General features: G+C 46.2%; 1 protein-coding gene across 4 annotated transcripts in view; it reads right to left on the bottom strand.

Moving 5' to 3' along the window:
* Positions 1–25212, bottom strand: part of MAPK1 (mitogen-activated protein kinase 1) — a 96757-nt gene that overhangs the window by 9047 nt on the left and 62498 nt on the right. For all 4 annotated transcript variants that reach the window (XM_060170785.1, XM_060170786.1, XM_060170782.1 and 1 more), the window contains 5 exons: positions 19485–19601; positions 13069–13183; positions 12670–12801; positions 2340–2449; positions 407–532 (listed from right to left, as the gene is read on the bottom strand). In XM_060170785.1, the coding sequence (XP_060026768.1) occupies positions 416–532; positions 2340–2449; positions 12670–12801; positions 13069–13183; positions 19485–19601 (591 nt within the window). In that variant the 3' untranslated portion in view covers positions 407–415. The remainder of the gene's footprint in view (positions 1–406; positions 533–2339; positions 2450–12669; positions 12802–13068; positions 13184–19484; positions 19602–25212) is intronic.

Here is a 25212-nt window from a genome sequence, read left to right on the forward strand (position 1 = left end):
GACCAACCCTCAGCCTGACCCCAGTATGTGAAAATAAATAAAAAGGCCCAGGCAGGAGAGAATGGACTTAAGATCCAGCTGAGAATCCCCAATGCCCACTGCTGCAGAATCCCCCACTTCGTAACCCTGCCTGGAGCCCCCTCGGTCACCTGTCCGCAGACCCCACTGCCAGGCCATCCAGCTGCCCCGGGCTGGTCTGTCCAAAGCATTTCCCCAGCAGGTGCCTCAACCCTTGGTCATAATTCTTTATCTCACTGCTCATTTCTACAGAGCTCTAACACAACAAGCCCCACTCTCTCTCCCGTTCCGTATATTCTCTAAAATTGAGATCTGTGTTTCCTCTTTTTGAACACTTTTTACCTGTCTCCTCTGCTAGGATTTACTATATGGTTAAAGCTCCAGGTACCTGAGAAATTTAAGATCTGTATCCTGGCTGGAATCTAGCGGTCTCCTCAAAAATGAGTTCTTTGAGCTTTTCCTTGGGCAAGTCATCCAATTCCATGTCAAACTTGAATGGTGCTTCGGCGATGGGCTTGAAAAGAAAATAGAACGTTTAGACAAAAGTGGTTGCGGCTGAGGCAGTCATTCACTGCTCCACAGAAAGACCATAGCTCAGGCTTTCGAACTGAGACGGCAGGACTGGCACCTGTGATGAGCAGCCCTGTGCTGCACCCCAGTCACGGAAGTGCACCTCCCGAGAGCCCTGAACCAGTGAGAGGGAGCGTCCCCACATGATTCTCCAATGTCTTCAGGCACTGCATGCACATGGCAGCCACAGGAATCTGCTGTGATGGGAGGGCTGCTGCTGGTGGTAGTATGTGTATACAATCAAGACCCTCAATACTTGAATAAATGCATTTGATTACATACATTACGGTATCTTTATATGAAGAAGTAATACGGAGCCATTAAAAAGTGAAGCCGCAAGGAAGGTGAAAATCATGGCAAAATGCCCATATTTGTGTTAAACAGAATGAACTCTACTTTTAAACTTTAGATATAGAAATATAAGACTGAGAAGGAAACACTCCAAAATTTTAATAATGATAACCGCATAACAAGACTACAAAGTGATCTTTCTTGTATTTTTCTGCAAGTTTTTGCTTTTCTTTAGTATACTTTCTCTATAAATAACCAGAAATCTAATACTGTCTATTCATATCAAAAAACCTCCATGCATACTCAACGACAAAAGATGTAGTCAGTTAATATTTTGATTTGTAAGCAACCCCCTCCAAACGAATGCAATGTTACAGAACCTGATGACGATACAGCTGTTACCAGGCACCCCAGACCTTATCCATGTCACCCTCACACCATGTATTAAGGGAAAGGAAACATGCACCCCAAACTCTGCGCTAGGCCTTGGCCTCTTGAACGGGGGAAAAGAGAAAAACAAGCAGCTCCTCTCCCTGAAGGAGGGCTCGACGTATGGGACCCTACACATGCCACCCTTCTAATCCGCCTGGCCCCCTTTGGGTGTGGGGTACCACCCCAGCCTGAAAGTAGGACGTGGGGCTTAGGAAACCGCCAGCTCACAGGGCAGTAAGAGCCCCAGGTCCCATGTTTTCAGCTGCTCCTCTGTTATGTACCACGGAGGTCGCGTCAACTGTTTCCGGGAAAGGCTGTGGAAGGGGAAGCTGACTGATATATGTTTGATTTCCTCTTTCTCTTTTTCATGTAACTGCTTTTCACTTTTGTAGTTAGTTCTTCCTTTCCTCTTCCATTTCCCCTTTAACACATTCCTCTTGGTTCTCCCTTTTTAAAAAACAGGAGTGTGAAGGCTTACTGTCTATGCATTTGAACCTCAACTAGAAAGATCCACATTTCTGGTTCCTACTGCACTTTCCTTCATTATCCTCCAGAGAACAAAGTTAAAAGTGAGTCCCCAGAGGAATCAAAGAGCCAAGGAACGGGGACTTTTGGACAGAAGATGCCCGACATGCAGCACCTTCACCTGCATGCCCAGTGTGCACTGGAGACTCGCACACGCACCTCTGCGACCAGCATTCCTCATCACGACAGGCTCTCGTGTCTCTAGGGAGGCACACACGGAGGCAGACACGAAGCCACCAAGCTCTGGTGGGACTGTCCTGGCTGACCTGTCCCCTCCTCCCCTCCACCCTCAGGGTGGGCCCTGCAGTTCCATGTCTCTTCCTGCCACAGGCCATGACCACAGTCCTGAGATCCCTTTCCTGCCTGTGCTCCCCTCCCCTTCCATTTCCCCGGCCCCACCCGGTGCAGGGGACCTAAAGGAAGGGGTTTCAGGCTGTGGGGACAGCACTAGTCTCAGGCACATGATGGCAGGGCCACTCAGCCGGGCGGGTGCAGGCTCTCACCTCGTCACTTGGGTCATAGTACTGCTCCAGGTACGGGTGGGCCAGAGCCTGTTCCACCTCAATCCTCTTATGAGGGTTGAACGTCAACATCTTGTCCAGTAAATCCAGAGCTACAAAGAGAAAGGTTTTGAAGAGGTGAGAAGCCAAAGAAAAAGTCAATGAAATACTCTCTCGTCTTCCTGTTTAAGTCCACTGACCCACAAGACAACCGAGCTAAAGGAGCCCCCACCACCCAGGGGTGCCTGTTCCATCTCTGAGCTTGAGTCTGAGCACCTGTTAGTAGAGACCCAGACTCAGGAAGGTGATATGCTCAGCAAAGGCTCCACATAGTGGCCAGGATTCAAGCCCAAGTCTGCCCCCAAAACCTGGCCTTGTCCTAAATCACAGCTCTGCTCGCAGGGTCAAAAGCAGAGGTTTTATGTATGTACCGCTCTTAAGTCAACTCCAAAGTCAGTTCTGCAATGGTCACTGCCTCCCATGTGGTTTCAGCCTCCTCCTTCCAGGTCCTGGCTGAGACGCATGTGTAAAGCACAGGCCCCCTGGCCTGCGCTGCAGCCTGGCGTCTTTCTCCAAGGCCCCAAACTACAAGTATTCTCTCGACCTGGCCGGCAGTTCAGCCCTGACCACCTTTTTCATGTCGACAATGCAGCAAGGCAGCAAGTGCAGGGCCAACAGGAACAAGCCGGAGGCGGTGGCCAATGAGCAGCCTGCCCTGGGGCCTCTACAGAGTATCTAGGCACCACCTCAGGCCGCGAGGACAGCCAAGGGGCACGGCTGACAGTGGCTGGGACCAGGGTTAAGGGTCATGTGACAAAATACTTCCTGTATTTAGTGTCAGAAGTAGGTTTCAGTGAGGGAGAATACATGCTAGAAAAGACATCACTGTTCTGGTAAAGAGGTAACAAAGAGGGCTTCTTTTAAAACTATCTCCTTTTATTTAACAATGCTCAGACCAGTGGTGCTCACGGCCCTGAGACACCCCTGAGAAATCCAAGGGCTCCAAGAAATAAATCTAACAACTACTAGGTAGGGCTTCCCTGGTGGCGCAGTGGTTGAGAGTCTGCCTGCCGATGCAGGGGACACGGGTTCGTGTCCCGCTCTGGGAAGATCCCACATGCCGCGGAGCGGCTGGGCCCGTGAGCCATGGCCGCTGAGCCTGAGCGTCCGGAGCCTGTGCTCCGCAACAGGAGAGGCCGCAACAGTGAGAGGCCGCAACAGTGAGAGGCCCGCGTACCGCAAAAAAAAACCTACCAGGTAATTATTAAGAACACACATTTTTAGAAAATGTATTGACACTAACAAAAACAAAAGCACTGGCATCTACTTAATGAAGCCTTGTTACTCACGGTGATAGTTTCTTATTAGGTTATCAACCTCGTCCATCTGCAAATGAGCACCCGACTCTAAGCTCTAGGATAAAGAACGGTGATGGAAAATCACTGTAGTCACTAGGAAATGTGCTCCCCGATGGAGAGCAGCTGGCAGCTGGCCAGGAAGTCGCCAGGAGAGAGCGAGTGGGTGGAGTGACCCACTGCCCGAAGTTGTGGCCCCCACGTGCACATCCCTGCACACCACCCCTACTCACCTTCAATCAGGAGATCATCGATGTGGTACACTGTGTGATGGACATAAGAAATTCCACACAACAAAGGACTTTTTTCATGTCCATAAAGTGAAGTGTGAAAAACAGTACGTTTTTTTTAAAGCCCACATAATGAGTTTCTACAAATAGTACATTTTCTAACTGGTAGATGGGCGAACACACCTGCTGGGCCTCAGAGCCCTACCATACCTAACACAGGTACTAAAACCGACCTCAATTCCCGCTCCCGCCCCCCTCCCCTAGAGCTCACAGACATTTCCCCAAGGAATGCCTTGAGATCAGATAACCTCTATCCATGTCAGGAGAAGCCGAGGGCCCAGCCACAGTCAAGAGTCTAACAGCATTATTTTTAAATTCCAAGTCTTGTTGATATTAAGGAGGGATGCACTCCAAGGCAACTGGATGCTCTGCAGCTGACACACTCCTAAAACAGACCTTTCAGTGCCTTCAAGTTCAATCCTAGGCAACACTTTCAAAAGAAAAGAGCTTTTTAAATTTTTTTTTTTCTACTTGAAAACTGATTGGCTCTCCAGCCTCTTTTGACTGCAGCGCTATTTCTGCACTGCTTGCAGCTACAGGAGGGGAGGTGGGGAGATGGGAAGCAGCTGGCAGGTGCTGCTCCCACAGTCAGAGAGCCCGGCCTCCCTCCTCCCACATGCTCAGCATCCCGCTGGCACCACTCCAACGTATGAATCACGCTGGCTGTGCATAGGATGCAGATTTTATTTTCCCTAAAAGACTGAAGCCCCTTCAAGGCCAGGATGACATCTGACCACGATCCTGACTCTCCCTGGTGGCGGCCATGAGCCCACACCTCCCCTCTAACTCCGGGGGGTGTGCAGCAACATGACCCCACCCTTCCGGCTCATCAGTCACTTCTCCTTCCAGGTCCTGGGGCGGGTCACCCGGCTGGCAGCACTGCTCTGGGGCCGTCTCACCTACCCAGCAACACTCTGATCCCAGATTAAGGTTGCCATCTGTCATTTCCATCCTCAGCTCGAATTTCTGAGCAGAGGCAGAGAAAAAGCCCACCTGTGCAGACTGTGCCACCGCAACAGTGCTTCTCAAACTTTCTGATCTCAGAGCCCTACTCTTGAAAACTGAGGATCAATTATTAAAAAGCAGCGAATTCAACTCACAATTCAAACAACTGCACAGCACCATCCTTTGAGGAAACCACTGCACTCAGTACGTGGCAGATGTGTTCTGCGTGCACTTATCCCGCGCTGTCACATGGAACACTAAAAAGACTGGCACAAAGGACAGGACACAACAAAGCGACTTCTCTGTGCTGCTTAACCAAAGGCACCTCACACACAGCTGCCCTGGTTTTAGCTGGGAGGCTGGCACTGCCGCCTCGCCCTGCACTGAGCACAGATGGCAGCACAAGGGACAGGGTGCAGGATGCCTCAGTGTCATCATGAAAGGAGTTTTCACCTCACCAACCCCCTGGAAGGATCTTGGGGACCTTAGAGGTCGAAGGAGCATACTACCAAGAACTGCTGAGCCACAAAAACTCAAGATCTTTAATCTTATCATGGTCCCCAAGAGCTCGGGGAAAGCCCTGGTCAGCCCTTCTCTACTCACATGGGTGGATCATGCCCTTCCTGCCCACCGGCCCTCATTCCTCTCAGCACAACTTTCTGAGAAAATCAATATCCCCAGGGGTGACCTTCCTGGGCATTCCTCCACCAGATCCACATGCATCCTTCTGTTCAAAGAGGAGACCCTCTCCCCACCCAAAGCCGATCCTCCCTGCTGCCCTCACCTGGCCCAGTCCTTTCTGTCTCCATGTTCCCATTCCTCTTATGTGGTCACCCATGACCTGAACTGGAGGCCTCTATGCCATGTGGAGGTGCTGAACTCGGCCACATTCTCACAAGGCATTATCTGTGTCCATCTCCTCTACAGGTTGCGAGAATCCCCATCCATCCTGCACTGCCCAGGGAAGATTCTTGTCCAGTTCCTTACACATCTCACTCTTCACCTCCCCAGCCTCTTCCAGGATTTCAAATGCCATCTGTTAAAAAACTCCTAAATCTACTGTCAGCTCAGGACTCTCACTCTCTGTATACAGAGACTCTCTGTAGGTAATGAAATAGAATACAGCTTATCCCATTGAGAACATATATATGTATATGCATTTACAGGAGCAGTAATAAAGTCTGGAGGCTTTTCAAATACCAGGTTATCTGAGAAATGGACACAGACTTCTCACAAGAACGGCATTTTTTAAAATTTCAAAAAATAGGGGAATTCCCTGGCAGTCCAGTGGTTAATACTCCGCTCTTCCACTGCAGGAGATACCAGTTTGACCCCTGGTCGGGGAACTAAAATCCCGCATGCTGCATGGCATGGCCAAAAAAACCCCCCAAAAACTAAAAAACGAAAAACAAAAGTGGGACCAAGAGAACAGAATTCCTCATCTTTCTTTACGCGCTGACAGCCGTCTGCTGGCTTTGCGCACCTGACCTCTAACCACACGGAGCTGCACTTGCCATGGGGGAGCTCTCAGGATTGCCCGTGGGAGCGGTGACACCAGCTCGGCCACATTCACCAGGTTCTCTTGGCCACAGTGACTGTCAAGGGTGTGGACACAGAGGCAGTGAGTGTCAGCCCCACACTTGGGCTAAAACTATCAGGAAACAGGTCAGCGTGAGCCCGGAGATGCTGGTGGCCATCGTGTCACCATGAGAAAAGAGGCTGGTTAACAAGAAAGATGGAACAGAGGAAGGCAATGCTGAATGACAAAGTCCAGATTGTGGTCAAAGGAGCTACACCTGGAATCAAAGCCCGGCTGGGCCTGTCGGTTCCGAGAGCCGGTGAAGTCCTTCTTCAGGCCAAGGCCAGTCCCAGTGGGTTCTCATGAAGTGGACAGAGAAGGCCTCAAAGAGCCGACCCTCCAGTCTGTGATGACTCACCCCACGCCCATAGCCCCATTGCTCAGTGGGAACCACTGCTCATCTCTGGACACATTTTGTAGAATTTCCCTGTGCATCTTCTTTCACACAGTTGAGATCATATTATACATAACAAAGGCTGTGTTATCTCCTCAGTCAACTCTGCTCATTAGTATTTTCCCATGCTACAAAAACTTTGTAAAAATCACTTTTAGGGACTTGATATAATATTCCTTTGAGTAGATGTATCAGTTGACTCTGATCCATGAACAGTTAGCGCTGAGGTTGTTTCTAACAATTTTTTAAAAAATTTATTTATTTATTCTTGGCTGCGTTGGGTCTTCATTGTTCCGTGTGGGCTTCTCACTGTGGTGGCTTCTCTTGTTGTGGAGCACAGGCTCTAGGCCTGTGGGCTTCAGTACTTGTGGCACGCAGGCTCAGTAGTTGTGGCTCGCAGGCTCTAGAGCATAGGCTCAGTAGTTTTGACGCACAGGCGTAGCTGCTCCGCGGCATGTGGGATCTTCCCGGAGCATGGCTCGAACTCGTGTCTCCTGCACTGGCAGGCAGATTCTTAACCACTGTGCCACCAGGGAAGCCGTTTCTAACAATTTAACACGGCCCAGACTAAACTCGCAACTGCTAACTCCCGACTGGCTCCTCCCACAGTGACCCTCGGCTCAGTACCTCTTCGTGGAAGTTGTGTGTTCTTGTCCTTTGCTCATGTATTTTATCCACTGATGTCTTAGAGTTCTGTCTGCTCTTTAAACACTAATAACATTAACGAGAAGTCTAACATTAAGAACTACTGCTCTTAACCCTGCCTAATATTCTTATCTCTCAACCTTCCCAATTATCCTATGAGGTAGGTAAAACTTGCCCCAATTTTGAGATGAGGAAAATGTGAAAAAGTGAGGTCACAAGTCTGCACTCAGGAGGCCAATTGTAGAGCACAGGACCTAACCACCATGTGTGTGGCCATCAACAAAACAGGACAGGGATTCTTTAGATGTTATTCAATCTAGAACAAATTATACCTATTTGTCCACACCTGGTCTAATCTAGTTTAAATTTTAAACTTTTAAATCTACTACCTTTCATTTATGTTTGTCTTTTTTTTTTTAATTAATTAATTTATTTTTGGTTGCGTTGGGTCTTCGTTGCCGCGCACGGGCTTTCTCTAGTTGTGGCGAGTGTGGGGCTACTCTTCATTGCGGTGCGCAGGCTTCTCCTTGCGGTGGCTTCTCTTGTTGCGGAACACGGGTTCTAGGTGCGTGGGCTTCAGTAGTTGCAGCATGCAGGTTCTGGAGTGCAGTCTCAGTAGTTGTAGCACACAGGCTTAATTGCTCCGCAGCATGTGGGATCTTCCCAGACCAGGGATTGAACCTGCGTCCCCTGCACTGGCAGGCAGATTCTCATCCACTGTGCCACCTTGGTTTGTTTTTAAAGCTTAGGAAGATATTCTTCCCCCACGCAGAGATCAGAAAAATACTGAATGCTCTAAATATCGCTAGTTTTTAATAGTATGATTTTTTTAAAAGTATTTGCTCATCAATTGTTTTGGAATTCACTTTGATGTGTGAATAGTGATTTAAATTGGTTTTCTTCCAAACAGCTATTCAACTAGCCCAGTACCATCTGCTGAAGAATAATCATTTCTTCCCCCTCACAGGAGTAATTTTGGAGAGAATCCTAAGCTAGATTCCTTTGAAGAAAAATCTACAATACTACTGGTTCAAGGGACTCAGCAGTCAGAAATTTCCAACAAACATGTGAAAAAATATTCAACCTCACTCTTAATTAAAGAACGACAAATTAAAATGTCACTTCCCCCCCATTTGGTTGGCAAACCCAGAAGTGCAATACCCAGAATTGCTGGAACAAAAGACATGTGACAGAATTGCCAAGCTGCCTTTCAGAGAGACTCCACAGATTCACACTCCACCAGCTGCCTCTGAGAAGATCCCCTGCCTTGACCACACAGTGGGTTATCAAACTCTGTGATTCTTGCTACTGTGATGAGTGGGAAAAAAATGGAATTACTGACCTTTCAATGTTCATATCTCATATAATAAATAACAATGAGTCCCTTTTCCTATATTTAAGAGACATTTACATTTCCTTTTCTGTGAACTATTTGAGTTCACTTGGGTTTTCCCATAAGATCTTATGGAAAAATGTGAACAAACATTTTGGCCAACCCAATACTATTGACCAGACTTAAAAGCGCCAGTGTTTCAGCTTGAAAGTTTTAATTTCTTGAGATCCCCGAGGTCTTCCATTCATTTCTTCCTGTTATTTTCACGCAAATCTAGACTATTAGCTACCTGCATGCAGGTTCTTAAATCTGTCTTATTGCTGTTCTATGTCCAGGGCCTTAGAACAGACACCCATCTATTTATTAAATGAATACATTTACCAATGCTGTACTAAGAAACCAGAAGCAACCTGGTGGCATATAAATATGGCCCCCATTTCTTTGCAGCTCCTCCCATGAAGGGGTGGATTCATTTCTCCCCCTCTTGAGTCGGGCCTGACCTTGTGATGTGCTCTGACCAACGGACTGTGGCAGAAATGTCCATTTCTGAGACCCAGCCAGGAGAGACCTTGCAGCTCCTGCTCTGGTTCTTTTGGAATGCTGTTGCCAGCATGAGAAACCCAGTCTGGTCCACTGCAGGACGAGAGCCAACAGGGTGCTAGGTGCTGTGAGGCACCCTTAGGCCATGCAGCATGAGGTGAGCCGAGCAGACCCGCCCAGCTGCACCAAGCCCCGTGGGCTTTGGAACAAATATGTGCTGGTCGGGTTTTTAAAATTTTTGGTAATAGGGGTCAATTTTAGTAAGATCCTCTTCTATATCTTATTTCACAAGGTGCCACATTAACCTAGTTTTGGTTTGGTTTGGTTTGACTGAACTGTTTCTAAGTTTCAGGTGTGCAGCATCATATGGGGTGATCTGAAGGCCCGGGGTTGTGGAGGGGTTTGTTGCACAGCAACAGATAACTGATGTAAATGTCAATGTCCAACATGAGGTTGTGAAAGACACTACAGGCCACCCACAAGGGAACGTTATGTACCCATTCTTTATTACAGAGACATAGAAAGGACCCAAGATATATAAATGAAAAACTTTGTCTTGAGATCTCAGAACCTAGTCCTACCAAAACCAGTAGTATAGACATTCACACAACCCTGTGATGCAGGTACTAATATTTTATAAATGGGAAAACAGAGGCCCAGAGAGGTTAAGTAGTTCGTCCAAAGGATGCTCAGCTGGTAAGCGGCTGGGCTGTGGACTGAACCAGGGAGGTCTGGCTGTAAAGCCTGTGCTCTGGACACATGATATTTTATGCCCATTTCAGCACTAAACTCCATCTTTCCACTTGATTCTATGTATAGTTCTTCCCCGCTTTTTCATTATATTCACCCAATACCTACAATTCAAATTTAACTGGATTTTAGTGGGGTTAATTATTAGCTGAACGAACCAATCTCAAAGTTCATGACCTTAACCTAAGGAAAATAAGCTAAAAAACCCTCAAATAATTTGATGCAAATTATGACTAACTAGAGAAAAGAATGAGGAAACAAACAGGAGAAAAGCCTAAGAGTTCTGTTTCTTGTAAGGTCTTAATTATACAGTTTTGTTATGTACACACCTCTTAAAAAAGGCAACTCAGGAAATCAGATCTAGGTAACATGCTTGGGATGGACGATACAGCACACAAGCCAATCTAATCAGCAACATGTGCAAGGCATGGGAAATTCTAATTTTGAAAATTCTGCAACTAGAATACATTATATAACTATAACTAAATAGGTAGAAGCTGTGCACACTTTGGTAGAGCAAACATTAAAGGTTATTGTGGGATTCTGATAATTAAGACTATTTCTTATTCTCTGACTTATTTTTTCTATACATCCAAACTGTCTACCATAATCATACACTACCTTTATATCAGAGAGTTTAAAAGACAGTTCCTCTTATATCCAAAAGAAATTCAATTTTAAACCAAGTGTTTCTGAAACTTGGCTCAGGTCAACACATAAAACAAATTTAACATCTAAATAAATCGTTGTTAACGTTAAAAAATACACACATATGTACACACACACATACATATGCATACACACATATTAGAAAAAGCTAAAATTCAGTCAACAGCAGACTGGATGTAAATATTGTAATATCACTGCACCAACATGTCAGCAAGCTGTTCTTGGGTTCCCTCCTCTGACCTCTTCCTTCCACTCTAAGGACTCCTGTGATGACAACAGGCTCACCTGGACAACCCATGCTAATTTCCCCACCTTAAAGTTAGCTGATGAGTAATCTTACTCCTCTCTGTCATGTAACCTAACATGGATTCAGTTTCCGGGAATTAGGACACGGACATCTTTGGGCATGGGGTCATTATTCTGCCTACCACACTTTTATGACAGCATAAAGGTAAAAAAAAAATAGCTGCCTAATATATTTAACAGGTACATGTTAAGCAGGAATGAAGGATAATATAATTATTAAACAAAATTAACTTATAAGATATCAAAGACTGGGGCTTCCCTGGTGGCGCAGTGGTTGAGAGTCCACCTGCCAATGCAGGGGACACGGGTTCGTGCCCCGGTCCGGGAAGATCCCACATGCCGCGGAGCGGCTGGGCCCGTGAGCCATGGCCGCTGGGCCTGCGCTCTGCAACGGGAGAGGCCACAACAGTGAGAGGCCCGCATACTGCAAAAAATAAAATAAAATAAATTAAAAAAAGGGGCTTCCCTGGTGGCACAGTGGTTGAGAGTCCGCCTGCTGATGCAGGGGACACGGGTTCGTGCCCCAGTCCGGGAAGATCCCACATGCCGTAGAGCGGCTGGGCCCGTGAGCCGTGGCCACTAGGCCTGCACGTCCGGAGCCTGTGCTCTGCAACGGGAGAGGCCACAGCAGTGAGAGGCCCGTGTACCGCAAAACAAACAAACAAAAAAACAAAACAAAACAAAAAAGATATCAAAGACTAAAATCGAATGTATGACCTTTCTCTGTTATGGAACATGCTCTTGGAACATATCTAAGATATCTTCACCCAACCTAAGGCCATGAAGATTCTATCCTGGTTTTTTCTCAAAGCTTAATAGCTTTACTCCTTCTATTTAGGTCCATGTTACTTATTTTTTGCACACAAATGTCTAATTGTTCCAGCATCATTTGTTGAGGAGACTGCCATAGGCACCAGTACAGATAAATCTAAATCTGAAATGCATTCTGCTGAGTGGAAGAATCCAGACATAAAAGGCTACATATTACATAATTGCAATTCTATGACATTCTGGAAAAGGTAAAGCCATAGGGACAGGAACCAGATCAGATGTTGATTGCCAGGGACTAGGCGAGGGAACTGACTACGAAGGGGCACAAAGCAACTTTTCGGGACAATGGGAATGCTCCAAAACTTGACTGTGGTGAAGTTACAGGACTGCATACGTTTGTTAAAATTCAAAGACTTGCACAACTAAAAAGGGTGAATTTTACTCTATGTGAATTATTCTGTGATAAACCTGACTTTCAAAATGATCAAATGACAAGATGACCTTAAAAAAACTGAACTTAATCCAAGTTAAAAAGTAGCAAAGAAACTAAAACGTGGAAAACTAAACAGTCACCTCCAGACTCCCTTACCCTATGGCTACCGCTCCTAAATAAGAGGGAAGAAAGCAATGAAGAGTGAGCACCAAATAAGGCATTATCCAACAGCCACAGACTAGTGACCTACTGCTTTAATGAATAAGACAAAGAAACAAATAAAAGCTAAGCCTAAGAAAAATAATCAATGAAATCACATTTACCTTTGGAGTCAGCATTTGGGAACAGCCTGTTCCATGGCACCTTATTTTTGTGCGGAAGAGAAAGCAAATAGTTCCTAGCTTTTAAATTTATTATACAATTCAGGTCTTCCTGGGATGGGGATCCAAGAATACCTATCAGATAAAATAATCAGCTGTTAATTATCAAGACCAAGGTAAACCAACTGCATACCATCAGCAGTGGGGCAGAATGGGCACTGATATTCAATGTCTTCTCACTACCTCCCAATGCTTTTTACAAAGTCCTTAATGTTTTAAATCAAGGAAGATTTTAAAAAAGCTCATGTCCATCACAGGCTGAAGAGTTGCTGGAACTCTTCTTAATTTCCTGAGGGTACTCTGATGTACACAGTGGGTCCCCAGAATGCTCACGAACCTTACCCAGAATGTGGTTCAGCTGGTCGAGGTAATGCTTCCCCGGGAAGATGGGCCTGTTGGAGAGCATCTCTGCCAGGATGCAGCCTACAGACCAAATATCAATGGACTTGGTGTAGCCCTGCAGTGGAAAGGAGAAAAGATGGAGAATGACCTCTGCTGTTCCATGACACAACGAGACCTTTCTGCATGACAGGCACAGGGCTGCTGGAGTGTCAGCTTCTCCTCTGGCTCTATAATTCAGAAATAAGGGACCATGGAGAGACAAATATCATTTGACTTTCTTATAAGACACTAAACAACCCAGATTGCTTGATTTTATTTCTCTCTTCAAAGTTGATTAACTTGTTAAGTTAGAATTTCTGCAGTATACTTTATATCTTTTTTTTTTTTTTTTTTTGCGGTACGCGGGCCTCTCACTGTTGTGGCCTCTCCCGTTGCGGAGCGCAGGCTCCGGACGTGCAGGCTCAGCGGCCATGGCTCACGGGCCCAGCCGCTCCGCGGCATGTGGGATCTTCCCGGACCGGGGCATGAACCCATGTCCCCTGCATCGGCAGGCGGACTCTCAACCACTGCGCCACCAGGGAAGCCCTACTTCATTTCTTTTTTCAAATGATTTGAGAGAAAGAATCAGAATCCTTGTAAGCTGAAGCTGGAAAAAGAAAAAAATAGAAACAACCACTGATTGCTTTAGGACATTTGTGGCCCACTTATTTTGGAAACCTGGACTTCCCTGGTGGTGCAGTGGTTAAGAATCCGCCTGCCAATGCAGGGGACACGTGTTTGAGCCCTGGTCCGGGAAGATCCCACATGCCACAGATCAACTAAGCCCGTGTGCTACAACTACTGAGCCTGCACTCTAGAGCCCGCAAGCCACAATTACTGAAGCCCGGGCGCCTACAGCCCATGCTCCGCAACAAGAGAAGCCACCACAATGAGAAGCCTGTGCACCGCAACAAAGAGTAGCCCCCACTTGCCACAACTACAGAAAGCCTGCGCGCAGCAACGAAGGCCCAAAGCAGCCAAAAAATAAAAATAAAAAACAAATAAATTAATTATAAAGGTGGGGGGGCATTGCTACATTTCCAGAATATCTTTATCCATTTTGAAAATCATTAAAAACAAAACACAACAATTACCCATGATCTCTGCCGAAAAGAAGCACGTGCTGGCTCCATCATGTCTCACTGATCCCTATTGCTTATCTCCTTTTTCTATTGATTTTTCAGGTATATTTTTTCTTTTAAAGGAGTTCAGTGAAAAGACATGGAAGAATTATCATACAACAGTTAAAAAAAAAAGATGTTACTATATAAGTTGAGTTTTATGGAGAATGCTTAGGCATAGTGATAAATAGAAGAAGAAATGTGGAGAAAAGCTAGAGGGAAAAAAATTTATCCAAATATTAAAGCTTATGGAAACATAGCAAAGTATTTTTTGAAAATCAAAGAATTAATGATCAGATCTACAGCTCTGATAAAATGGGTTGAATTTCAAAACAATTCTCATCAGTAAATTACAGAGATTTAAAGTATCTTCCCACAATTTCCTAGTAGATTGATTGATTCATTCATTTATTTATGGCTGCGTTGGGTGTTTGTTGCTGCACGCAGGCTTTCTCTAGTTGCAGCGAGTGGGGGCTACTCTTTGTTGCCGTGCGCGGGTTTCTCATTGCAATGGCTTCTCTTGTTGCGGAGCACAGGCTCTAGGCACACGGACTCTAGAGCGCAGGCTCAGTGGTTGTGGCGCACAGGCTTAGTTGCTCCGCGGCATGTGGGATCTTCCCAGACCAGGGCTCGAAGCTGTATCCCCTGCATTGGCAGGCGGATTCTTAACCACTGCACCACCAGGGAAGTCCAACGTGGTAATTATTATTACTATAGTTAACAGTAACTATAACCATAATGATGGTGGAGACCTGGAGGACGCCATCTTAACCAAAAGATCAACAAGAACTTCACCGATACCGACACAAACCAGGTGTGCCTCCTGATGTGACAGATGATGCGCTGAGAAGAAAACACTCTTTCTGTGGTATTCACGCCCCAAATGCATGACACAAAACTGAGGCACGTGCTACAAGTAGCTGACCCGCACCCTTCAAAAACATCAAGGTCAAGAAAGGCTGAGGAACTATTTCAGATTAAAGGCGACTAAAGCAACAATGCAACGTGTGAGCCTTGCACACATATTGAGAAAAGCTATAAAGGTTATTATTGGGACAATATCCAAAATCTGAATATAAACGGGGCATTACTATTGGATCACTGTTAATTTTCCCACTTTTGATTACTGTACTATGGTCATGGGAGAGAACACCCTTCTTTCTCACCTCCACTGCTGCCGCTCTGGGCTGGACAAGTCTTTGTTGGAGGGCCAGCTTGCACACCTCAGGGTGCTCACCACTGCTCTGGCCTCTCACTGCTCGATGCCGGCAGCACCTCCCCTACTAGTTGTGAGAACCAAAAATGTCTCTAAACACAACCAAATGTCCTCAGGGAACATTCGAACTACTGTTCTAAGGACACACACGGTGAAATGCTTAGTGCTAAAGGTGCACATCTATAATCCATTCTCAAATGACTCACAAAAACAGGCACACAGAGAGAGAATGAAAAAGCAAATGGGACAAAACATAAAGAGCTGGTGAGTGTGCATCTGAGGTGAAGGGTGGACAGTTCCAGCCATCAGCTCTGTGAGGCGGCTTCCCTCTGCTATAATACGACTGTGATTCTGTTTTCCTCTTCACTCATTCTCTCACATGTGTACAGGAGATTTTTCTAGAGGTTACATGACATTACAGGATATTATACGTGAAACGTGACAACAGTGAACCGTGCTTCCCTAACGCTCAGTGTTACAGAATTACGCATGGGTGTCGGTGTCAGGAAGAGCAATGGATGCCATGGTTTCAGATTTCACGTGGCAATTAGCCTTTCCTCTGCTGGGTTTTGGTGTGGTATCAATGATGAGCCAAGAGTAGCTGAAAAGACTACTAACTCTCTCTTTCCGAGCTTCGTGCGAAGACTCTTCACTAACTCTTTGCTAACTTCACCAAAACAACATATTTGACAGACTGAATGCAGAACCAGGTGAGAATCCAGCAGTGTTCAAATCAAGCCAGACGCTGAAGAGATTTGCAAAGATGAGAACACCACTCTTCTCACTAAAATGTTTTTGTTGTGGAAAATAAACATTTTTAAAATGAGAACTATCTAACTTTTTAACATTTATTTTAAAATAAATTTAAAAATTAATAAATACTTTAAAAAGTTTCAGTTTTGGGGCTCCAAACTGGTGGCTCAGCAGTTAAGAATCCGCCTGCCAATGGAGGGTACATGGGTTCGAGCCCTGGTCTGGGAAGCTGCAACTACTGAGCCCATGTGCCCTAGAGCCTGTTCTCCACAACAAGAGAAGCCACTGCAATGAGAATCCCGTGCACCACAATGAAGAGTAGCCCCTGATCGCCACTAAAGAAAGCCTGCAACAGACCCAACGCAGCCAAAAAAAGAGAAAAGTTTCAGTTTTAATTTCTATATAGTAAATATTGATAAATAAAACCCACATAAACAAAACCTGCTTGGGGTCTTGGATAAATTTTTAGACATTCAGACACTGAAGGAGTCTTGAGAACGGAATGTTTGAGAACCCCTGCCTTTTCTTTTCTTACAATGTTTCTGCGAATTGAAAATTCTATCAAAATGAAATGTTACAAATACACACACACAGAGCGCTCTAGCTGGCCAAAGCTGGGAAAATGAGTATATTAAAAAAAAAAGATAATGGACAGCAAACCAACAAAAAACCCCCACAGCCACCATGAGTCCACAATCATGTTTTCAAAACAAAGACAGGGGTCAGAGGAAGAGAAAGAGAAAAGGGGGAAACCTCTTCTTCACAGATGAATGCCAGCTCATCGATGTAAAAGAAACAATCAATTTAGAAAATCATGTTTTGCAATGGAGACAATGGTCCTCAAGGGCGCACCCCTGGGGGAGAGGCTGTCAGGAAACAGAGGGGCCACACACATGGCTTCCAAGACTCTGTGGGGTTTGTGCCCGAAACGTGTTACCTAAACCTAATCAGGAGGAGCCAGTCCCAAGAATTCAGAAAGAGACCCGCTGGGCACACCACCACCTCTGTGCTCTGCCAAGTATTCTGTGTCATGGAGAAGCCAGGAAGGCGGGAGGACTGTCCCAGATGGGGGGGGACACACACAACTGGGATGGCACTGAATGAGCGCCGGCCGTCACAGGCACTCGCATGGTACCGCGGCTGTGGGGAAGCACACCACCTTTTCGGGAGTATTAGTGAACTCCTAGCATCAGTCGAGGTGTGCAGTGCTGGTTTATGTTGGTGAAGTGTCAGAGGGTTTGACACAAGGGAAGAGAGAGAAGAGACGGGAGAGAGAGGGAGGCAGAGGATGTCAACAGCTGGTGCTGTAAGGGGAATATGGGTGTTCACTGGACTCTATTCTGTGGGTGTGAAAATGTTCTAAATCAATAAAAAAGAAAATCCTGAATACATTGCTAGAAGTAACATTCTCAGGCTAGAGGTGCTATAAATAAAAAAAGGATTCAAACTCAGTTTTGACTATAGTTAACTGCAAAAACAGAGGCCACCCTCCTGGCTACTTCCCCCTGGAGGGTGGCCAAGAAGTGAAGACAGGGGAGCGGCTCAAATGGGGACGGATGCTGTAAGACCACAAGGCCCCAGGACGCAAAGGACAGCTTTCCTTCCAGGTGGCAGGCACTGCTGCACACATGGGCGCCTCTGGCGTGGATAGGCTGTCACGTGGCCCATCTATCCACAGCAAGAACCCGTTGTGTGGGATTGTCGTACAGAATTATGAGAGAATCAACACAACATTTTCTCCTTTGAAACATCTGTTACACCAAATCCTTCTTTACAACGGAATTTATTTTAATGAAATTTTATTTCCATAGCTAAACTAAACACAGGTATGATATCAAGAATAACTAACTGCTTTAAACAAATTCCGTTTCCTCACAAAAGCAACCTACATCCCAAGCCCTTTGACTCGTAAAGAATGGAGGAAGAGAATGCAGCCTATGGGCTAATTACACCTGTTCTTTTCATTCCCAAGAAGCCTCTCAGGATGATTTCTGGTTCCTACACCTGAACACGGGGTCCAAAGTTTGTTTTTATAGCTTTTTTCTTTCTTTTTTTTTTTGGTTGCACTGGGTCTTAGTTGAGGCAGGCGGGCTCCTTAGTTGGGACTTGCCTGCTCCTTAGTTGTGGCTTGCCTGCTCCTTAGTTGTGGCATGCAAACTCTTAGTTGCAGCATGCATGAGGGATCTAGTTCCTGGACCAGGGATCAAACCCAGGCCCCCTGCATTGAGAGTGTGGAGTCTTAACCACTGAGCCACCAGGGAAGTCCCTATTTTTATAGCTTTTCTTCATGTATATTAATGTTACATTATGGAAGATGGAACTGAGATCAAGAATCTGTCTTGAGATATGAGATACAGGATTAGATATTAGATGTCAGGTGCACTTAACTTCTCAAATGTGACACCTTATTCAAATACTATTTTCAAATGATATATTAAAAATACTGAAACTCCAGGACCTCCCTGGTGGTCCAGTGGTTAAGACTCTGTGCTGTCAATGCAGGGGGCACGGGTTTGACCCCTGGTCAGGGAACTAACATTCCATATGCCGTGTGGCATGCCCAAAAGATAAAACAAATAAAAAACAAAACTGAATCCCCACAGCAGCCCTCACTGTTTGCCACTGTTGCTCATATACCTAACAAGGATGTTGTACTTCACTTTCTCTTGCTTTTGTAAGTTTTTCAATCATTCCTTATGACCCAGACAAAGACCTTGTTAGAAGTGTGCTTTTGATCCAGATGCAGGGACTACCATTTGGAAGCAGGACCATCACATAATTTTGAAAGAATTATAGCAGCTCCAATTTTTTCCACACCAATGTTTTCTTCCAATTATACTATAATTTTGCTAAAGAGGCATTCTTCATTATCAGGTATGTCTGACCTTTACAGAAAAGCTCTGGTCCGCATTCACAGAAACACACACCGTATACAGAGCTCATCTCTGACACAGAGCCAGCCTGACCCTGGCAGTGGCAGCCACAGGAGTGAAAGCTGCCCCAGGTAGGACTGCAGGAGAGCTGACCAGGGGGTGGGACACAGAACATTCATTGTACCAGTGACTAGGGAGGCGGGCCCTCCAACTCTGTAACACATCAGCACTACCCCAGCCGAGGGCCCAGAAGTTCAGTGTTGAATGGGAGACAAAGACATACCTTGGTTCTGACCAGACAGGCTAGGCCTCAACCCAGGCTGAAAGAAACTTACTGAGTGGGAGGCTTACTGCAACTCACGTCCAAAGTTCTTTTGCCTCTTGGTTTTCTTTTTATGCAAACTTGGTCCTTACCTTGGAATTCAACATAATTTCCGGAGCCCTGTACCAACGTGTGGCAACGTACTCCGTCAGGAACCCTGTGTGATCATGGTCCGGATCTGCAACACGGGCCAAGCCAAAGTCACAGATCTAAGAGAGAAAATAACAGGACACGTTCTTAGAGATTCTAACCAATTTAACATCAAAACATCATAAACACAAAAAAGACAACAGCAGTAATGATGACAAGTAACTGCTACCATTCCTATGTGGCAGATGCTTCTTGGAATTCTACACACTCGCTCTTACCTAATCCTCACCACAATCTGAAAGGCAGCTGCTGCGCATCAGACAGGAACAGGCTGGAGGAGCCTTGAACAGAACACATCTTCAGAGGACAGTATCCTCACCTCTCATTATCTGCTTATCCCACAGCAACCTTGCTTAGGCCACTTGACAAAAACTGTTCTGCTCAGAAAATAAGGCTACCCACTAGAGACTAGGAGACCAGACCTCTGCTGCTGACGCTTGGGGGTGATCACCATGGGATCAGTTCCTCTCCCCGCAGACCTGACCTCCTGCTGGTCCTCCACTTGCTCTTCCTACCTCCTTCCTACCTCCTTCCCCCTCCACGTAGCCAAACCCACTCCCAAACCTTTAAAAGATATTTCACATATTGAAGATGAATCTTTTTTAAAAAAACAAACACCCAGCTTCTAATTTCTCCTGACTCACAAAAGTACTTGCTGGCCTTTCACCATTCAATGCTTTGGTGCTACTCCAGCTCCAATGTATAAGGAAAGTAACTATAACATATTTAATCTCGTACAATTGCAGGATATTTTAATTCCTAGCTCCTGGGGAACTAACCCGAGAAAGAGAGAGAGATGTTAACAAAGACAGGCCAGAGTCTAGCAGAAGGCAGCCTGGAAGACAGAGATCACTTTGGAGGCTTATTGCTTTAATTCACCTAAGAAGTGAAAAGGGTCTGAGCTCAGGCCATAAAAATAGGATAAGGAGGAAGGAACACACCTCAGAGATACTCATGAGACGTAAATGGACATCAACCTCTGCTCAGATATCCCATAGTTGAAGTTCTCGACAATTCAGAAAGATTCTGAATGCTCCCATCCACTTCACCAGTGTCTCCCTCTAGCCTTGGACACTGGCATCCCCATGTGGCACCTCTGACCTCACAGGCCCTGCTGCTTGCTTCGACCGCAGCATTCAAGAGAAGTGACGTATCTGTGTTGCCCAGTTTCTGTCTTTTGACATACTGTCACTGCATCTTCAAAAGGAGCCAATGCCACATTTGCTTCCCCAGTTGCTCTTCCACAGGCTACGCTCTAAGCGCACCCTAACAGAGCTGCATGGTGAGGCTGTCTGGACCCTCTTGCAGCTGACAGTCCCCTCTTGGCCTTCATCACCACCCCGTGCCCCCCAGCACCAGCCTCACCTCTCGAGCCGGCCAGCCTGCTGATGCCGTCGCACCCTCGACAGTCCCGGGCCTGTCAGAGGATCGGGCTGATGGAGGGCCATAAGTTTTACAGGGGGACCGTGGTAAGCTCTAACCTCAGCTTGACTGATCTTGAGGCTTTCGACATACCTGCACCCTATTTGTTTCCTTAGAGCCTATTCTACCAAGTCCCATGAAACAAACTGCAGGAATACTCAGTTCACTAGCAGTACAAGCCCTGCAGGCGTGATTCCAGCTCAGGAAGCAAGAGAGGAGCGATTTCTCCTTGCATGCAAAGGTGGGTCCTCTAAGCCATCCAGAAGTCACCATTTGCCACGCTGGACTACAACCAATTCACGTCAATTCCCTGTGGCTTCAACTTTCAATACAGCCCACAGTTTCTCTTTTTTCAGGGCTAACACCTCATCCTCTGATTCAAGTTCAATCAAAGCTCAGCACTTGGTCTGCCTTCTGCATGTAAATGGACACTTGAAGCCATATTCTGAGTCATGTGCTCAGAGAAGAAATACTGCATCTCAGCAGCAGAGTAAATGCACCGCAAGTCCCTGACCAGGATTCCCAGATCTTTCACTGCCCTCTACTACACTCAGCCCCACACAGCGTGGATGGGTCCAGACCTCATCCACAGCTTTTTGTGGGTCAGTGGAACCACAAAACAAATCCCAGATTAAAAGAAAAACAGCATATAGGAAATTCCCAGCTCAGTGAGGCCAAGTACCGAGGCTGACGTCTCCACACACCTCTGGGAGCGTGGACAAAGTAACAGAAGCCGCACTTTGGGAGGCTTTATGAGATTCTTAAACACAAAGACAGGATAAGTGGTGTGAGTAACTTTAAACACAGCTGTGGCAGACTGGATTTTTCTAAAGAGGATCATCAATACAACCCTTACCCACGCTCCTGTTTCAAGATCTTTGGCTGAATTTTTATCAAGAGGGCAGGATCGGGCTTCCCTGGTGGCACAGTGGTTGAGAGTCCGCCTGCCGATGCAGGGGACATGGGTTCGTGCCCCAGTCCGGGAAGATCCCACATGCCGCTGAGCGGCTGGGCCTGGGAGCCATGGCCGCTGAGCCTGCGTATCCGAAGCCTGTGCTCCGCAACGGGAGAGGCCACAACAGTGAGAGGCCTGTATACCGCAAAAAAAAAAAAAAAAAAAAAAAAAGAGGGCAGGATCTATCTTCCCTTCTCTTGAATCTGACCAAACCTTTGTAACTGCCTAAACCAACAGAATATAGTGGAAGTGATGCTGTGAGACTTCCGAGGCAAAATCATAAAATGCAATGTGGCTTCTACCTGGCTCTCTCCACTGGGGTACTTGGAACCCTCTGCCCACGTTGTGAGGACACCAGGCCACGTGGGCTACACGTGGCCGTTCCTTGGCATCAACTGCCAGGCCCTGTGGGAGATGACTTGAGGCTCCACCCACATATCTTCTAGCTGAGGCCCAGAGGCTGGAGCAGAGACCAGTCACTGCCCACCACTGCACCCTGACTGAACTCCTCACCTGCAGAAACTATGCACTCAAACATGATTCTTGTTGTTTAAGCCCACTACATTTTTTTTTTAATAACAGATTTTCTTTTTCTAGGGCCATTTTGGGTTCACAGCAGAATTCAGCAGAAAGTACAAAGAGTTCCCCATGTACACCTGCCTCCCCCGCCAGGCAGAGCCTCCCCTACTATCAACATCCTGCACCAGAGCGGGACATCTGTTACAGTCGAGGAACCTACACTGACACATCATTATCACCTGAAGTCCACAGTTTACCTTCAGGTTCACTCGTGGTGTTGTACATTCTATGAGTTTTGACAAGTGTGTAATGACATGTATCCACCAGTACACTGTCATACAGAAATAGTTTCACCGCCCAAAAAACCCTCTGTGTTCTGCCTTCACTTGGTCTTTTTATCCTCAATTTCTTCTTCTTTGGAAGGCCACTACATTTTGAGGTGATTGTTATAGAGCAAGACACAGCTAACATAGTGGTGCCGGACAGCGTGCGTATTAAGACGGAGCAGCCCTCTCTGAGGAGGACCCACGTGCAGTGACACTGGAACACTGAAGAGATGCCAGCCACAGGAAGACCTTGGGAAACCAGAGCAACTGCCTGGGGGTGTGTGAGGGAAGGGTGGCCCCGCAGCTGAAACCTCCCCAAGTGGCTCTTCAACTGGCTGCCCCTCCAACATCTCAACTGAAAGGGCCTTAGTCTGTCTGGAATTAGGGAGACTCACTTTACCTGACTGCAATCTGATTCCTCCTTGAAATTCCTGCCTGAGTGTTATTTCTGAAACACAAATCACCTTTCTGGCTCAAAAATCTTTTAACCAATCCCCTCTGCCTAGTAAATAAAGCCCAAATTCTTTAAGCAAAGACCCTCCACACACTGTCTGCTCGGGTGTCTCCCACCACCATCTATCTCTGTGCCACATCTGCTCCTACCAACAGTTCCATGCCCTTCCTGACTCCGTGACGCCCTCTCAGTTGAGGACCTGATGCTCACCATTGCCTGACCCTAAATACCAGCATGAAAGTGACCTCTTGTGAGAGGTTTCCCAGGAACCAACACCAATCCCACGAACAGCTCACTTTTCTGAACTCTGGTAATACTTTGTTTGACATGTATTATATGTAAGCACATACCCACAATCCATGACAGTTAGCTGGATATATGCCCATCCCCACAGCTGGAATATAAGTCCCTAGAAAAAGGCAATACTCAACTAACTTTTTATCCCTAAGTGGAGTGGGCTCTCAACATCAGGTGAATAAATGCCTTATTTCAAATGTTTATAGGAAGCATAGCAACTCAGGTGGATTAACTGGCAAGAGACTCTAGTACTAACCACTTCTCACAGTATCTGAACTACTGATTATCTCTTAAAAGTAAAAACCAGGGTACAGCATTACCATTAATGTAAAATCTTACATTAATACTTAATAATGTTAAAAAAACTGCATTGTTCAGAGTGGCAAGATGAAGAAGAAAAAGTTTTAGAGTTATTTTATTTTTTGCAGTACACGGGCCTCTCACTGTGGTGGCCTCTCCCGTTGCGGAGCACAGGCTCCAGATGCGCAGGCTCAGTGGCCACGGCTCACGGGCCCAGCCGCTCCGCGGCATGTGGGATCTTCCCAGACCGGGGCACGAACTCATGTCCCCTGCATCAGCAGGCGGACTCTCAACCACTGTGCCACCAGGGAAGCCCAAGTTTTAGAATTAGCAGCATTCCTTCTCCATGCGGAACGCTGCAGTACAGCTCCTTCTTTAAACAAGAACTAAAGCGGCAGTCGTTCCTCCTGTCTGGAAGCCATCAGAAGGGGTCCTGTGGCCTGAGGGTCACTGTGGGCTGGGAGGAACCGCAGCAGCCTGGTGGGCTTGAGAGAGGGCTTCAGATCGGGACACGGTCTAGGTGTGAGGTGAACAGGGAGTCCACATGGGGAGGCGGTGGCAGCCCACCCAGGGGACTGGAGTCTGAGCAGAGGGTCCAGGGATTATATGGCACAAATCAATTACGTCACTGGAGGCTGCAAAATGGCGACTTCTCTAATTTTATTATTCCTTGTGCATTTATTAGCTGGCATTTATTTTAAGGAAGAGCCATCATTCATCAACTGGGGCTATTTTCTTACCCTGATGCCCAGATCTCACTGGAAAGACAGGGAAAATGTTTAATCCTTTTTTCCCTTTAGTTACCAATTTTCAGAATAGTGAGCTAGCATAAGGAGGATCGTGTTTCATTACTTGTATCCTCCACTCCTAGTATAAGGCACAGAACCAGCAGGTTCTCAAAATTTTTGATTATAATTTAAAAAATAAAGAGGGTGATGTAGGGTTTAGACCTCTACAAGATTGCACAACTCAGGAATTCCCTGGTGGTCCAGTGCCTAAGACTCCACGCTCCCAATGCAGGGGGCCTGGGTTCGATCCCTGGTCCAGGAACTAGATCCCACATGCTGCAACTAAAGATCCTGCACACGACAAAGATCTCGTGTGCTGCAACTAAGACCCGGCGCAGCCAAATAAATAAATATTAAAAAAAAGAGAAAGATTTCACAACTCCACTCATGGTCATCAATGGAAAGCTCATGGGATTCTTTAAAGTTCCTTTAACACTACAACACTGAAAGCTAATACAGCATTAACCAAAAAACTGTCAAGGCTTCAAAATAAAAAAGTAATAAAATTCATTACAATTCCATAAGAAGGAAGGTAGACAACCAGGATACAGTACAAGAAATATAAAATGACCTATCACTCCTACTTGGCTACTTTTTGGGTTGAGCAAA

The sequence above is a fragment of the Lagenorhynchus albirostris genome, chromosome 14, assembly GCF_949774975.1.
Source record: "Lagenorhynchus albirostris chromosome 14, mLagAlb1.1, whole genome shotgun sequence".
NCBI lineage: Eukaryota > Metazoa > Chordata > Mammalia > Artiodactyla > Delphinidae > Lagenorhynchus > Lagenorhynchus albirostris.